Source organism: Palaemon carinicauda, chromosome 31 (genome assembly GCF_036898095.1).
Source record: "Palaemon carinicauda isolate YSFRI2023 chromosome 31, ASM3689809v2, whole genome shotgun sequence".
NCBI lineage: Eukaryota > Metazoa > Arthropoda > Malacostraca > Decapoda > Palaemonidae > Palaemon > Palaemon carinicauda.
The window spans coordinates 28,889,280-28,904,358 of NC_090755.1; the positions used below are offsets into that span (position 1 = coordinate 28,889,280).

General features: G+C 40.3%; 1 protein-coding gene across 4 annotated transcripts in view; it reads right to left on the minus strand.

The window, feature by feature from the left end:
- The window catches only part of CYLD (ubiquitin carboxyl-terminal hydrolase CYLD), a 239,003-nt gene that overhangs the window by 50,855 nt on the left and 173,069 nt on the right, over positions 1-15,079 (minus strand). For all 4 annotated transcript variants that reach the window (XM_068355082.1, XM_068355080.1, XM_068355081.1 and 1 more), the window contains 2 exons: positions 14,854-15,041; positions 7,816-7,924 (listed from right to left, as the gene is read on the minus strand). In XM_068355082.1, coding sequence (XP_068211183.1) covers positions 7,816-7,924; positions 14,854-15,041 — 297 coding nt within the window. The remainder of the gene's footprint in view (positions 1-7,815; positions 7,925-14,853; positions 15,042-15,079) is intronic.

Consider the following 15,079-nt stretch of genomic DNA (forward strand, 5'->3'; position numbering starts at 1 on the left):
TGGATTGTTTGGCTACCATGTGCATGTTTTTTTTTTAGTTAAAATGTCGTTCATCACCACGAGGACCATTTTACCGCGAGTGCCCCTTTTTCATTTTTTTTCATTTTTTTGCCAAGTCATTTTTCCGTAAGATATTGCCAAATAGTGTCGTAAAACTTTTGCTTGTTTAGTGTTGGAAAGTGTGTCTAGATGATCTGGCTACCCATGCATGACTTTGTTTTTGTCAGATACGACGTAGTTATTGGTATATTGGGTATTTAACTGCGGTTACCAATTTCTGTTTTTTTTTCAATATTTGTAAAAATTACTACATAGTAAGGAATTGCCGTATATTATTCATTTTTTTTTCATGTTTATGTGTTAGAAAGTGTGCCTTGATGGTTGGGCTAACACGTGCATGTCTTTTTTTTTATCTGAGATGTCGTATATTAGAATGTCGGGCATTTTACCGCGAGTGTCCCTTTTTAATTTTTTTTAATTTTTTTGCCAAGTCATTTTTCCGTAAGATATTGCGAAATAGTGTCGTAAAACTTTTGCTTTTTTAATGTTGGAAAGTGTGTCTAGATGATCTGGCTACCCATGCGTGATTTTGTTTTTGTCAGATACGACGTAGTTATTGGTATATTGGGTATTTAACTGCGGTTGCCAATTTCTGTTTTTTTTTTCAATATTTGTAAAAATTTACTACGTAGTAAGGAATTGCCGTATATTATTGATTTTTTTTTCATGTTTATGTGTTAGAAAGTGTGCCTTGATGGTTGGGCTAACACGTGCATGTCTTTTTTTTTATCTGAGATGCCGTATATTAGAATGTTGGGCATTTTTCCGCGAGTGCCCCTTTTTATTTGTTTTGCATTTTTTTGCTTAGTCATGTTACCGTAAGGAATTGGCAAGTAGTGTCGCAAAACTTATATTTTTATAGTGTTGGAAAGTGTTTCTAGATGATCTGGCTACCCATGCCTATTTTTTTTTTAGCCAGATATGGCGTATATATAAGTATGTGTTCGATTTGCCTGTGATTGCCATTTTTTCGTTTTTTCCCATTTCTTTCAAAATTACTACGTACTAAGGAACTATCACAGAGTAATATTTCATTTATATGTTTATTTGTCGGAAAATATGCCTTGATGGTTTGCCTAGCACGTGGCTGAAATTTTTTTTTTCTGAAATGCCGTATATTAGAATGGCCATTTTTCCACGAGTGCCCCTTTTTATTTGTTTTGCATTTTTTTGCTTAGTCATGTTACCGTAAGGAATTGGCAAGTAGTGTCGCAAAACTTATATTTTTATAGTGTTGGAAAGTGTTTCTAGATGATCTGGCTACCCATGCCTATCTTTTTTTTAGCCAGATATGGCGTATATATAGGTATGTGTTCGATTTTCCGGTGATTGCCATTTTTTCGTTTTTTCCCAATTCTTTCAAAATTACTACGTACTAAGGAACTATCACAGAGTAATGATTCCTCTAGATGTTTATTTGTCGGAAAATTTTGTTTACTTTTTTTTTGATTGAATATCATCAAATTTTTTTAGCTAAAATATTGTTTTACATTTTTTTTTTTCGATTTTATTTCCCTTCAAACAAAATTTTTTGGGTCAGAATTTTAATTTTATAGTCGTAAAATAATCGACAATTATCCAGCAACCCACCATACAATTTTTATGCATATCCAATAATAATTAGATTAGTAAATAACACCTTGAAATTGACATACCCTTCCTACATTTCAAGTGGCAGATTAGGGAGTCTGAGTCAGTGTGGTTGGCGGCCATTTTGTGGACATATCCGAAGCGTAAGCTGCCCTATCTATATATATTCTTGTTCCCTATAGAATTTGTGATATTTTGGTATATTTTTACCTGCATAAATATCATATTATATATTAAATATATGTATTTTTTTACGAAATTTCCAAGTACTCAAAAAATTACCTTTAGATATGGCCCCTGATATAAATGTAATTTACAAAATAATGAAGATTTTTTTACATATTTCTATTTTAGGATAACATATGTTTATTCCCTAAAAAAATTAGCCACTTCCTATTTCATTTGGGTACCCCAAAAAATTCATGAAATTTGGACAATTTTTTTTGGCCAAAAAAAGTTACCCTTTTTTTCTCATTTCAGATCTTCACCTCCATGGGTCTGACTTCATCCAAAATACATCAAGATGTGTCCTAAACATTCAAGAATCAATTCCTAAAAGGATTTGTGTATATATGTATAAACTTTTTTTTTATGAATTTTTATGTCAGGTCTTTTTTTTTTTCTACTTAATTTTTTAAAATATTTATAATAAATAGTTTTTCTGCAGATGAGTAGTATTTATCTTTACAGTTGTTTTAAGCATTCATTGAAGTTTTTTTTGGCAAAAGAAAAAAGGAGGTTACTGCAAAAACTGATTTTTCAAGAATTCTTTTTGGCGTCGGGGTCGTTCGCGTCCGAGTATACCCTTAAAGGGGTGTCCGAGGACCGTACCTATCCAGGGTTAAGACTAGTTTTGGATGAAAAATGTTAAGGTTTGCCCATCTGTTGTGTGAACTTGTCGCTAGGCCTAGCCTAACTGTCCAACACCTATATGTATAATATTCCATATTTGTACTAATTAATTTTTATACTTACGTTATGATTATGGTGAAAAATCCTTATTCATTAAACTTTAAATTAAAAACCATCAAAATAAAGACTATTTTATATCATGCTACTGCCAAACATGTCACCACAACCAAACCCATTACTTTGTTTAGTACGTTCCATCGCCGATCATAACGAACTCGCTAACCAATTTTAACATACTGTATGTCTATAGGTTAACTTTTGCGGCAAAAGATATCTTACCAGGTACTATGTAATAATAATGTTATAATTAATGTTTTATTTATCCTTAGAAAATCAAAATATATGAAATATGAGCAATTTTGTTTCGTGTTGTTTTTTTTTTTTCCTAAAAAAACGCCTTCTTAAAAGGAAAACGTTTTTTTTTTTACGTTTCATCGTCGATCATAAACGCATTTACTCCTGAAAGTGATATTGAAGAGCTTTTACTAAAGATGTTATTATAAATAAAGATTATAAATAGGTGGTAAAATATCTATAATTAAAGTGTAGCAGCATCAAGAAATGTTGGGGTTCGCCCTTTACATAAGAATGTACTGTACATTGGATTAGACAGAACGTAGAAAAAATCAATTCGGGAAAAATCGGTATTCGATATCCTCTTCATCAGCATCGTCATTCGTCAATCGGGCTTTTTATTTTTTTTATTCTCAGTCGCTAACTAGTTATCGCACTGCCAAGATCTGCACACATTCCGATAATTCACATTTGAAGGTTTTCTGGGAGAGGATGGATAGAGAAAATACCGAACTATATAAAATGTTTTTATAACCTGTTAAGCGTCACCCACGTGATAAACCGTTCACCACGATCTACTCGGTACCGCCTTCAACTGTATATTCCGTTCATGACTTTAATTGCCTTTTACAAGCCGTCAGTCTCGTGATGTTACTTTACTCGTATAGTAAGTATAGGATCACCACTTGGCAACACTCTCAGCATATGGGGACTGTGAATAGAAACTTATATGATGTCTGGCAACTATTTTTCTGAAGGTAGCTTGATGTTACAAAACTCTGGTTTGTAACATCATATATATATATATATATATATATATATATATATATATATATATATATATATATATATATATATATATATATATACTGTAGCTTTTATCTTAACAATATTGTAAGAAATCCTTCTTATAGATTTTTTTTATAAAATACTGTACAAAATTTCTTTTATGGATAAATAAAATAATAAAAAGTTGTTAAAGTTTTGATAATTTTCTATGACTGTAGTATTTACTACTGTACTATGCATAGCTTACTGTTTTCAGTATTTTCCGAATGATGTAGAATTATTTCCTATAGATATAAAAAACAAAAAAGGGTTTTCAAGGTTTGATACAGTACGTATCTAGCAATAGTTAAAAATTACAGTATAGTACTGTATATCCATGATGACACTCCCACACGTAAACACGGCCACTAGGCGCAAGTGTGCACTAGGCAGCTGTACGATAATCACGCTTTTTTTGCCCTGAGCGGTCATTTCACTAATGATAATTTTTCAAAGTTAATATAATTTCTTTATGCTTATAATTCGTAATTATAGTTAAAAGTAGGGATATTAATTAAATGGTTGAGTAAAGAAAACAATTAATACTACTATTATTTAATTTCAAATGGCTACATAATACTGAATATTCTAATGGGTTCTTTTTATCTTCAATCGTAAATCTTACGCCTGGATAAGCAACAAAAGGAAAGGGATAGGTCTCTCTCTCTCTCTCTCTCTCTCTCTCTCTCTCTCTCTCTCTCTCTCTTCATATCGTTTCCTGTATAGTTTTCAAATATGTTCGTCATACATTTGTACATTATTTATCCACTTTATTCTCTCTCTCTCTCTCTCTCTCTCTCTCTCTCTCTCTCTCTCTCTCTCTCTCTCTCTCTCTCTCTCTCTCTCTCTCTCTCTCGGCGTTTCCTTTCCCTTTATAGTTTTGTGAAATTTCGTTGTCAAGTCATTCGGTAATGAGAAGTCATTTTCGCTTTCGACATCGAAAGAAAACTTTGTTTCTTCAATATACAGTACTCATCACTGGAGGATTCAGAACTAGTGCTCTCATTATCAAACAGGTTATCATTATCAAATTCCACAACAAGAATATTATTTATTTCATCTAAAGAAATAACCTTCCTCTTTAGACCTTTCATTACAAAAGGAACAACAAATAACCACTTATGCATGAACGCCCGAGCGCACTGATAGGAAACCAGTTCAAACCAGAGGTTTGTAACATCAAGCTACCTTCAGAAAAATAGTTGCCAGACATCATATAAGTTTCTATTCACAGTCCCCATATGCTGAGAGTGTTGCCAAGTGGTGATCCTATACTTACTATACGAGTTAAGTAACATCACGAGACTGACGGCTTGTAAAAGGCAATTAAAGTCATGAACGGAATATACAGTTGAAGGCGGGTACCGAGTAGATCGTGGTGAACGGTTTATCACGTGGGTGACGCTTAACAGGTTAAAAAAACATTTTATATAGTTCGGTATTTTCTCTATCCATCCTCTCCCAGAAAACCTTCAAATGTGAATTATCGGAATGTGTGCAGATCTTGGCAGTGCGATAACTAGTTAGCGACTGAGAATAAAAAAAATAAAAAGCCCGATTGACGAATGACGATGCTGATGAAGAGGATATCGAATACCGATTTTTCCCGAATTGATTTTTTCTACGCTCTGTCTAATCCAATGTACAGTACATTCTTATGTAAAGGGCGAACCCCAACATTTCTTGATGCTGCTACACTTTAATTATAGATATTTTACCACCTATTTATAATCTTTATTTATAATAACATCTTTAGTAAAAGCTCTTCAATATCACTTTCAGGAGTAAATGCGTTTATGATCGACGATGAAACGTAAAAAAAAAAACGTTTTCCTTTTAAGAAGGCGTTTTTTTAGGAAAAAAAAAACAACACGAAACAAAATTGCTCATATTTCATATATTTTGATTTTCTAAGGATAAATAAAACATTAATTATAACATTATTATTACATAGTACCTGGTAAGATATCTTTTGCCGCAAAAGTTAACCTATAGACAGTTGTTAAAATTGGTTAGCGAGTTCGTTATGATCGGCGATGGAACGTACTAAACAAAGTAATGGGTTTGGTTGTGGTGACATGTTTGGCAGTAGCATGATATAAAATAGTCTTTATTTTGATGGTTTTTAATTTAAAGTTTAATGAATAAGGATTTTTCACCATAATCACAACGTAAGTATAAAAATTAATTAGTACAAATATGGAATATTATACATATAGGTGTTGGACAGTTAGGCTAGGCCTAGCGACAAGTTCACACAACAGATGGGCAAACCTTAACATTTTTCATCCAAAACTAGTCTTAAAATGTTTGAACAGAAATCTTTCTCTCACATTCTCCCCCCCCCCTTCTCAGACATCGGGGAACCATCACCCCCCCCCAATACAATTAAGAAAACAATAGATTTCCTATGCTTCGCGGTGCTTGACTCGCGGATTTAGAATGCTCCTCGCAAATACAGGAAAATTAATTTTTAAAAACTATCGATCGCGTAATTGAGGAATCGCGTAATTAGAACACGTGTAATTCGGGACCCTACTGTACTTGGCTAGTACCGGATACCACTTACTGGATAGCTTTGACCAGACTGTGAAACCATAGAGTGTCCTTCGAAAACGAAGGAACACTCGCAATAACACCATGGGAGTGTTCGTGCTCAGAAGTTTGCCTATGAGGCATCCACGTTGGGCATGGAAGGCCAAGTAACCGGTCAATATCATGTCTCCTGGGAGGAAAGTACAAATAGCAAGATTACAAGTGTGCTATAAATAGCTACCTTCATTGTGCGAACTAGAGTTCACGGGTGAGTTACTGTGGTAGGTCGTTACGTCACAAGCGAGGACGCTCTCTCTTCTGGGCGAACAGGTGGTCGCAAAGTGGCAGTACCTTGATCGTGACATTGCGCTGACAAAGCAAAGCGCTTGCACGTTGTTGAAATAAATATATCATAAACTGCCGAAGTATAGGAAGCATGCAATGCTGTGGTAGCGTTTGCATGTCGCTCTCTATGCAAACGCTCAGGTCAAACCAGATGTCATATGTATATAGTATGAAAAGTAATGGGCCAAGAGCACTACCCTGAGGAACACCAGATATCACATTCCTATACTGTACTCACTATGGTGCCCATCAACAACAACAATTTGCTATCTATTACTTAAAAATTCAATAATGATGCTAAGAAAAGACCCACCCACTCTGAACTATTTGAGTTTGAAAACAAGGGCCTCGTGATTTACATGTTCAAAAGGCATTAAAATCAAGGCCAATCATATGAACTTCCTGACTACAATCAAGGTTTTTTGTACAATATTGGAGATAATAAGAAGGGTATCATATGCGCCAAGACCTTTAGGGAAGCCAAATTGCAAACTAAGGAACATGATTATCTTCAGCAAACCTAATAAGACATTTTGCCAAAAGAATTTACAAACTTTAGATAATATGGGAGTTATAGAAATTGGGCTGTAATCAGCTGGACTTGAGCTACCACAAACATTAACAAATCTCCAACCAGTACTGAAAGAACCTCTTCTTGCTAACTTGCGCAAAACAACATATAACTTTGGAACTAAGAAATCTGCAGTCTATAAAAAGACAAAGGAAATATACTATTTGGGTCTACACCTCCATAAGCATGAGTTTATTTTATTGCAATTTAGTACGTAAAGTCTAAGATGGTTAAAACATCATGAAACACACCTAATCTACAAATATACTCTACTGAGAAATATTCATAAAGAAACATGGATACATAAGCTATAAATAAGCAAAAATAAATATTGCTTGCATTTCATTCTTCAACTGAGGTAATGATATACAGCCACATAATACTTTAAAGGGGATTGCACACTGAAGACAGTGATTTATAGGTATGAATACCTGCCCAGTATGAGTAATGGAAAAACAGATGAATGAGGCTTTACAGCATCAACGATGCTTATAAAATTCAAGAAAAAACATATACTGTACAGTATTCCACTGACCAAAGTTTCCATAAGTGGAGTTGTTAAAATGTTAACTGAAATGAAACATTACAGCATAATATCAAACCTGTATTAAAAAGGCAATAAAATACTTTCAAAAAGGTAAATAAAAAATCCTACACAAAATGTACAATAAAATACTTACAATCCTCAATAACATCCGTTACATCAAGTACCATGGACGGTAGGATTCTTGGGTACATCTTATAATCTTTTCCAAAGCGAGGCATCTGTATAATCAAGCAGGACGGAACCTATGAAAAAATCATAGTATATTCTTAATATCTGTTCACAAAATGCATAGAATTACATTACAGAGTGCAAGATAATAAAAGTTCATGTTATCATAAAGATCTTTCACCTCTTTCTACCTAGCTCTTGTAATCTCTAAGTTCTATTACAATACTTAACTTTATAAGAATAATCCAGGCTAAACCCCAAAGTTTATATTGTATTTCATTCTGGGAACTTCTCTCAGTTACTGTTTAGTCAACTTATTTTCAAAATGGAGTTTTTATGATAAAACAAAGTTTTATGAATACTTACCTGGCAGTTATATACACATAGCTAATTATCTCTATTTCGGCAGAATTTTTCTAAAACTAGGCAACCGCCTTGTGGTGGTTGGGTGGTAACAAACGTTAAAGGGTGGTAGGAGGAATCATTCCCGTTTTCTGTTCTTCAGTTCATCTATGCCCCACCTGTCTCCTGAGGGGAGGTGGGTGGGCCTTCGAATGTATATATAACTGCCAGGTAAGTATTCATAAAACTTTGTTTTATCATAAAAACTCCATTTTTATGAATAGAACTTACCTGGCAGTTATATATACATAGCTGATTAACACACTTGGAGGAGGGTGATAGACAGTAACATCGTTGGGGAAACAACCAAAAAAGCTGTAGGATAAATAAACACCTTGATTCCTTACCTGCTAAGGTAGCTGACTTCAAAGGTTCCTGCCTCTTGAGTCGCTTTCCCTTAGTAGTGTCAGCCAGGATGTGACCTGCAGTGCTGAAAACACTCAATCGAGTCTGTCAACGGGGTGAGACCAACAATCTGACTAGACTTCAGGACTACCTATTGCCCAAAATAAAAAACCGCAACTTTACCAAACCAACCACCTAACATTTGCAAAGTAGATAAAAATTATCTAACTAGACTGAGGTGACTGTACACAAGTCGAAGTCCTCAGACAACCAATAAAAAATACACCAACCTATGCACAAGTAAACAAAACTAAGGTTGAGGGGAGGTAGTAACTCCTTTGCCTAATACAGAAGCCGTAGCTACGTATGGTCCCAAGGTATAACATTTCTCATAATCCACCCTCACCTCTCTGAGGTAATGAGAGGCGAACACAGAGTTGCTCCTCCAGAATGTCGCATCCATAATTTGACGGAGCGACATGTTCTTGCGGTAAGCAAGCGAGGTCGCAATGTTCCTTCACTTCGTGAGCTTGCACTTTTAAACATCCGAAGTGTTCCTCCTCACACAAGAGATGCGCTTCTCTTATCACTTCCCTCAGGAAAAAGGACAAAGCGTTCTTGGAAAGGGGCTTTTGAGGATCTTTCACAGAACACCACAGGGAGCTAGAAGAGCCTCTCACACTTTTCGTGCGAGACAAGTAGGTCTTGAGGGCTCGTACTGGACAGAGCAGCCTCTCTTGCTCTTGACCCACTAGGTTGGTCAAGTTAGGAACCTCAAAGGTCCTCGGCCAGGGCTTAGAAGGGTTCTCGTTCTTAGCGAGAAAGTCTAATCCCAAGGCACAAACTGCCCCATTCAGATTGAAGCCTACCTGTTTTTCAATTGCATGGACTTCACTAACTCTTTTAGCTGTTGCTAAGGCCAAAAGAAAGAGGGTCTTCTTGGTAACCTCCCTAAGGGGAGCCTGTGAGATGGGCTCAAATCTCTTGGTGCACAGAAATTTAAGAACCACATCAAGGTTCCAAGAAGGGGGCTTTAACTGGGTCTGCTTGGTCGTCTCAAAAGACTTCAAGAGGTCATGTAAGTCCTTATCGCGAGACAAGTCCAAGCCTCTATGCCGACAGACGGAAGAGAGCATACTTTTGTACCCTTTGATAGTGGACACAGCTAGCTTAGCGTCCTGTCTGAGGTACAACAAGAAATCCGCAATCTGGCTCACAGAGGTAGTGGATGAGGAAATCTTGTGCTTCCTACACCAAGCCCTAAAAGTCTCCCACTTGGACTGGTAGACCCTCTGCGAAGAGACCCTCCTCGCTCTGGCGATAGCTTTCGCAGCTTGCGCTGAAAAGCCTCTCGATCTGACGAGCTTCTCGATAGTCTGAAGGCAGTCAGATTGAGAGCGAGGGGGTTTTGATGATATCTCTCGAAGTGGGGTTGTCTGAGCAGATTTGGACTTGCAGGGAGGCTTCTTGGAAAGTCCATCAACAAGTCCACCACCTCCGTGAACCATTCCCTCATCGGCCAGAACGGAGCTATCAGGATCATCCGTCCCGAATCGAGGAGGGCGAATTTCCTGACTACCAGATTGATGATCTTGAACGGGGGAAAAGCATAAGTGTCCATCCCCGTCCAATCCATCAAAAAGGCGTCTACTGCTATTGCCTCTCTGTCCGGAACTAGGGAGCAATAGATGGGGATCCTCTTGGATAAGTTGGAGGCGAAAAGATCGATGAGGGGTCTCCCCCACAGCCTCCAGAGACTCTGACAGACCTGTTGGTTGAGGGTCCATTCTGTGGGAAGGACCTGCCCTTTCCTGCTGAGCATGTCCGCCCTCACATTCTTCTGTCCCTGAACAAACCTCGTCAGCAGGTTTATCCTGTTCTCCTTCGCCCAAAGAAGGAGCTCTCTTGCTGTCACGAACAGAGACAGAGAGTGAGTCCCTCCTTGCTTCCTGATGTAAGCAAGAGCTGTGGTGTTGTCTGAGTTGACCTCCACAATCTTCCCAGACACCAAGTCCTTGAAGGCCTTTGGCCCCAGAAAAATGGCCATCAGCTCCTTGTTGTTGATGTGCCATCCCAGCTGAATTCCTTCCCAATAGCCTGAGACCTCCTTGCTTCCTAGTGTTGCCCCCCAGCCTGACTCTGATGCGTCTGAAAACAACACTAGGTCTGGGTTCTTCTTGTGTAAGGAGATCCCTTCCCCTAACAAGGTTGGGTCCAGCCACCACTTCAGAAGAGTCTTGACTTCTATTGGAATGGGGAAGGAAAAGGAGTCTTCCTGCATCTTTCTGTTCCACGTCTTCGAAAGAAAGTGCTGAAGAGGCCTTAGGTGGAGTCTCCCCAGAGAGACAAACTGTTCGAGGGAGGATAGAGTCCCCAGCAAACTCATCCACTCCTTCGCTGTGCATCTCTTCTTGTCCAGGAAAGTTCTGACTTTTACGAGACACTTGGTCTGTCTTTCTTGAGAGGGAGAAGCCCGAAAAAGAACTGAATTCAGAACTATCCCCAAATAGAGAATAGTCTGATTCGGTCTGATCTGAGACTTCTCCCTGTTGATGACCAGGCCTAGATCTTGAGCCATCATAAAAGTCTTCCGTAAATCCTCCAGACATTTCTCCCTCGATCGTGAACGAATCAGCCAATCGTCCAGATAGAAGGATATCCTTATCCCCTCCTGATGCAGCCAACCTGACACATTCGCCATTACCCTGGTGAAGACTTGAGGAGCCGTGCTGAGACCGAAGCAAAGAGCTCTGAATTGGAAGCACTTGCCCTGCATTACAAATCTCAGGTACTTCCTCGAAGTCGGATGGATGGGGACATGGAAATATGCGTCCTGCAAGTCGAGGGACACCATCCAGTCCCCTGGACGTACTGACGCCACCACCGACTGAGTCGTCTCCATGGAGAACTTTGTCTTCTCCACAAATACGTTGAGAGCGCTGACATCCAGGACGGGTCTCCATCCGCCCGAGTTCTTGGGGACCAGAAACAGGCGATTGTAAAAGCCTGGGGAGGATAGATCCCGAACCGGTTCTATCGCCCCCTTGTCTAGCATTTGGTTGACAAGGTCTACTAGGGCCTTCTGTTTCCCCGGATCTGAGTACCGGGCTACTAAGGCCAGCGGAGCATCTGCGAGAGGAGGTTTTATCAGAAAGGGGATCTTGTATCCTTCCTTGATGACTGAGAGGGACCAGGTGTCCGCCCCTCTCCTCTTCCAAGACTGCCAAAAACCTGACAGTCTTGCGCCTACTGTCTGGAGGAGACGAACTTCATTTTCTGGAGCGAGGTCTGAAAGAACCCCTGGTAGATCTTGGTCCTGATTCTTGCCTTCTCCCTCTAAAATCTGGTCTTGAAGTAGTCCTGCCCCGAAAGGGCTGCTGGAATCTCCTTTCCTCCCGTTTCAAAGAAGAAGGAGGGGCTGCCAAGGGCTTACGAGCAGAACGAGATAAAAGGTCTTGGGTGGCTTTTTGGGCCAGAGAACGCGTAATGTCATTAACCAGGGACTCGGGAAAAAGATGTTGAGAGAGGGGGGCGTAAAGAAGCTCAGACTTTTGTGCATTGGTAACAGACCTAGAAGCAAAAGAGCAAAGCAGAGCTCTCTTCTTTAGGACCCCAGCTGAGAACAGAGCAGCCAACTCATTCGCCCCATCTCTGAGGGCCTTATCCATACAGGACATAATACTGGTAAGGTCCCTAGATCCTTCCATCTGTTCAGTTTTCCTTGCGAGAGTCCCAAGCGACCAGACTAGGAAACTAAAAACCTCAAAGGTTCTAAAAATACCTTTGACGAGATGATCCAGCTCCGACATCGACCACATGACCTTGGCTGAGTTGAGAGCATGCCTTCTAGCAGAGTCCACTAAACCAGAGAAGTCACCCTTGGAGGAGGAAGGCACTCCCAGACCCAAAGGTTCTCCAGTTGCATACCACATACCCGCTCTTGAAGCAAGACGAGCTGGTGGAAACGAGAAGGAAGTCTTAACTGTTTGTCTCCGCTCCATCATCCAGTCATCAATCTTCGTGAGAGCCTTCTTTGCGGAGATAGACAGCTTCATCTTGATGAAGGCCGATTGTTTCTTGGCCTTCTTTCTGTTAAATTGGGACTGAGGAGATTGAGGGGCAGCAGGTTGGAATTCCTCTCCAAAAAGTTCAAGAAGGGAGCGAGAGAGAACTTTTTAATCTCCCACAGCGTCGGCAGGATTATCATCGTCATCAGAAACATCCTCGAGGTCCTGATCCACATCTGCAATATCCTTCGAAAGAGAAGAAGGATCCTTAGAACCCGACAATGGCAAATCAAAGGCATCATCCTGCAAAAGACGGGTTGCATCCTGGAGCCCCGCGCTAGAAGAATCCTTGGGACGAGAGGCAGTATCGTCCCGAAGAGGCAGGGTGGTATCGCCCTGGGACCGAGAACGAGAGGCAGAGTCGTTCTGACGTCGAGAGCGAGAGGCGGTATCGTCGTGGCGGCGAGAATGAGAGGCGGTATCGTCGTGGCGTCGTGAACGAGAGGCGGTATCGTCGTGGCGTCGAGAACTAGGGTCGGTATCGTCGTGGCGTCGTGAACGAGAGGAGGTATCGTCGTGGCGAAGCGAACGAGAGGAGGTATCGTCGTGGCGAAGCGAACGAGAGGAGGTATCGTGCTGGTAACGTGAACGGGAGGCGGTATCGTCTTGGCATCGAGAACGAGAAGCAGCATCGTTCGATAAGGTATCGTCCCGGTATCGAGAACGAGAAAACGTATCGCCCTGGTATCGCGAAGAAGTATCGCCTGGCGAAAGCACACATTCCTCATCCTGGCGTAGAGAGGGAGAAGTTTTCTTTAAAGAAGAACTCCGTTCTCTCTTAGAAGCAGACTTCTTAATCGGCAACGAGTCGTCTTTACGTCTGTCAGACTGGGCGTGAGGGCGGCTAAAGGCTTGTACTAAAGTCAAAAGTTGTTCCTGCATGACAGACATAAAGGATTTAGCAACATCAGCTGGGTCTTGCGGCCCCGAAGGGGGGGGGCTGACGAATAACACTCGTAGAAGGGGGAGGATCTTCGGCAGCAGGCTTCGCCCTTTTCACAGGCACGGAGTCGAAATCATCCTCCGACGGACAAGGTTCATAACTGCTAGAACCGGGAGAGAAAGAACGAGACCGTTCGTCGCGGTTCCATCTCCTCTTAGTAGGTCTTGAAGCTTCAAACTTCCATTTACGTCTGGACGAATTCGGAGAAGAAAACAACACATCCGACACGTCTTTCCCGTGACGGTCAAGAGCAGCCTGGGAATCGACAACAGGACTGTCTGAGGCGACGGCTGACCGAGGGTACGTACCTCTCACCCCCTTTCGGTCATCGACGTACCTTCTCCCTTGGTCCTGGGAGCTTGGTAGAGGTCTAGGCCTAGGGGTATGACAGATTCGGTCAGTCGCCACCTCCACTGCACTAACACAAGCACTTTCACTTTCCTTACCTTTAAAGGCCTCCAATTGTTCTTTAATGGCCTTCAACTCGGCCGCCAGGCTAGCGTACCGAGGGTCATCCGTAGATACGGAACCTGTAGGAGGTGCAGGAGTTACTACCTCAAGGGAAGGATCAACTTCCAAAGAGGAATCAATAATAGGATCAATAGATAAATCTACGCTAAGTTCGTCTTCCTTACCACTAACAGACTTAGACTTAGACCTAGAAGCTCTCCTAACTCTATCGAGCTCTAGCTTACGCACATAGCGCTTCATAATTAACCAATCTTTCTCATCCAAAACCTTACATTCCCCGCACCTATTATCAAGGGCACAAACAAAACCCCTACAATTAGAACAAACGGTGTGAGGGTCTACCGCCATTTTCGGTAGTCTCACCTTACATTCCTCATTCGCACAGATACAGTAATGACTCTTTTCACTCATAATGAAAAACAGCAAAAAAGCTAAGAGAAAACAAAATACAACGATCGCCAAAACCCCAAATCAGAGTACTTCACCAAAAAGCAGACTGGTACACCGAGCAGGGAAAGCGAAGAAAAACTCTTAATGACGGACCAACGTGTTGTCGATCCGGCCGGCAGAGATGAACTGAAGAACAGAAAACGGGAATGATTCCTCCTACCACCCTTTAACGGGTGTTACCACCCAACCACCACAAGGCGGTTGCCTAGTTTTAGAAAAATTCTGCCGAAATAGAGATAATTAGCTATGTATATATAACTGCCAGGTAAGTTCTATTCATAAAACGTCACTTACTCGGTTACTATTAACTTTGAACTTCACTTACTTGTTTCAATTTTATATCTGATGTAAGGAAAGACTGGTCAAACAAAGTCTGCACAGAAGGTAGGTTAAGTTTTTCATCTTTATCAACAAACAACTGGTAATGGTATGCTTCTTGACCTGAGGAAAGCTGAAGAAATGGCTCAGCCTGTAAAATTTGTGCCAATAGGGAATGGAGGAATTCTTCTGGATCTGTAAAATAACAACATAAAATTTATACTAATACTGTC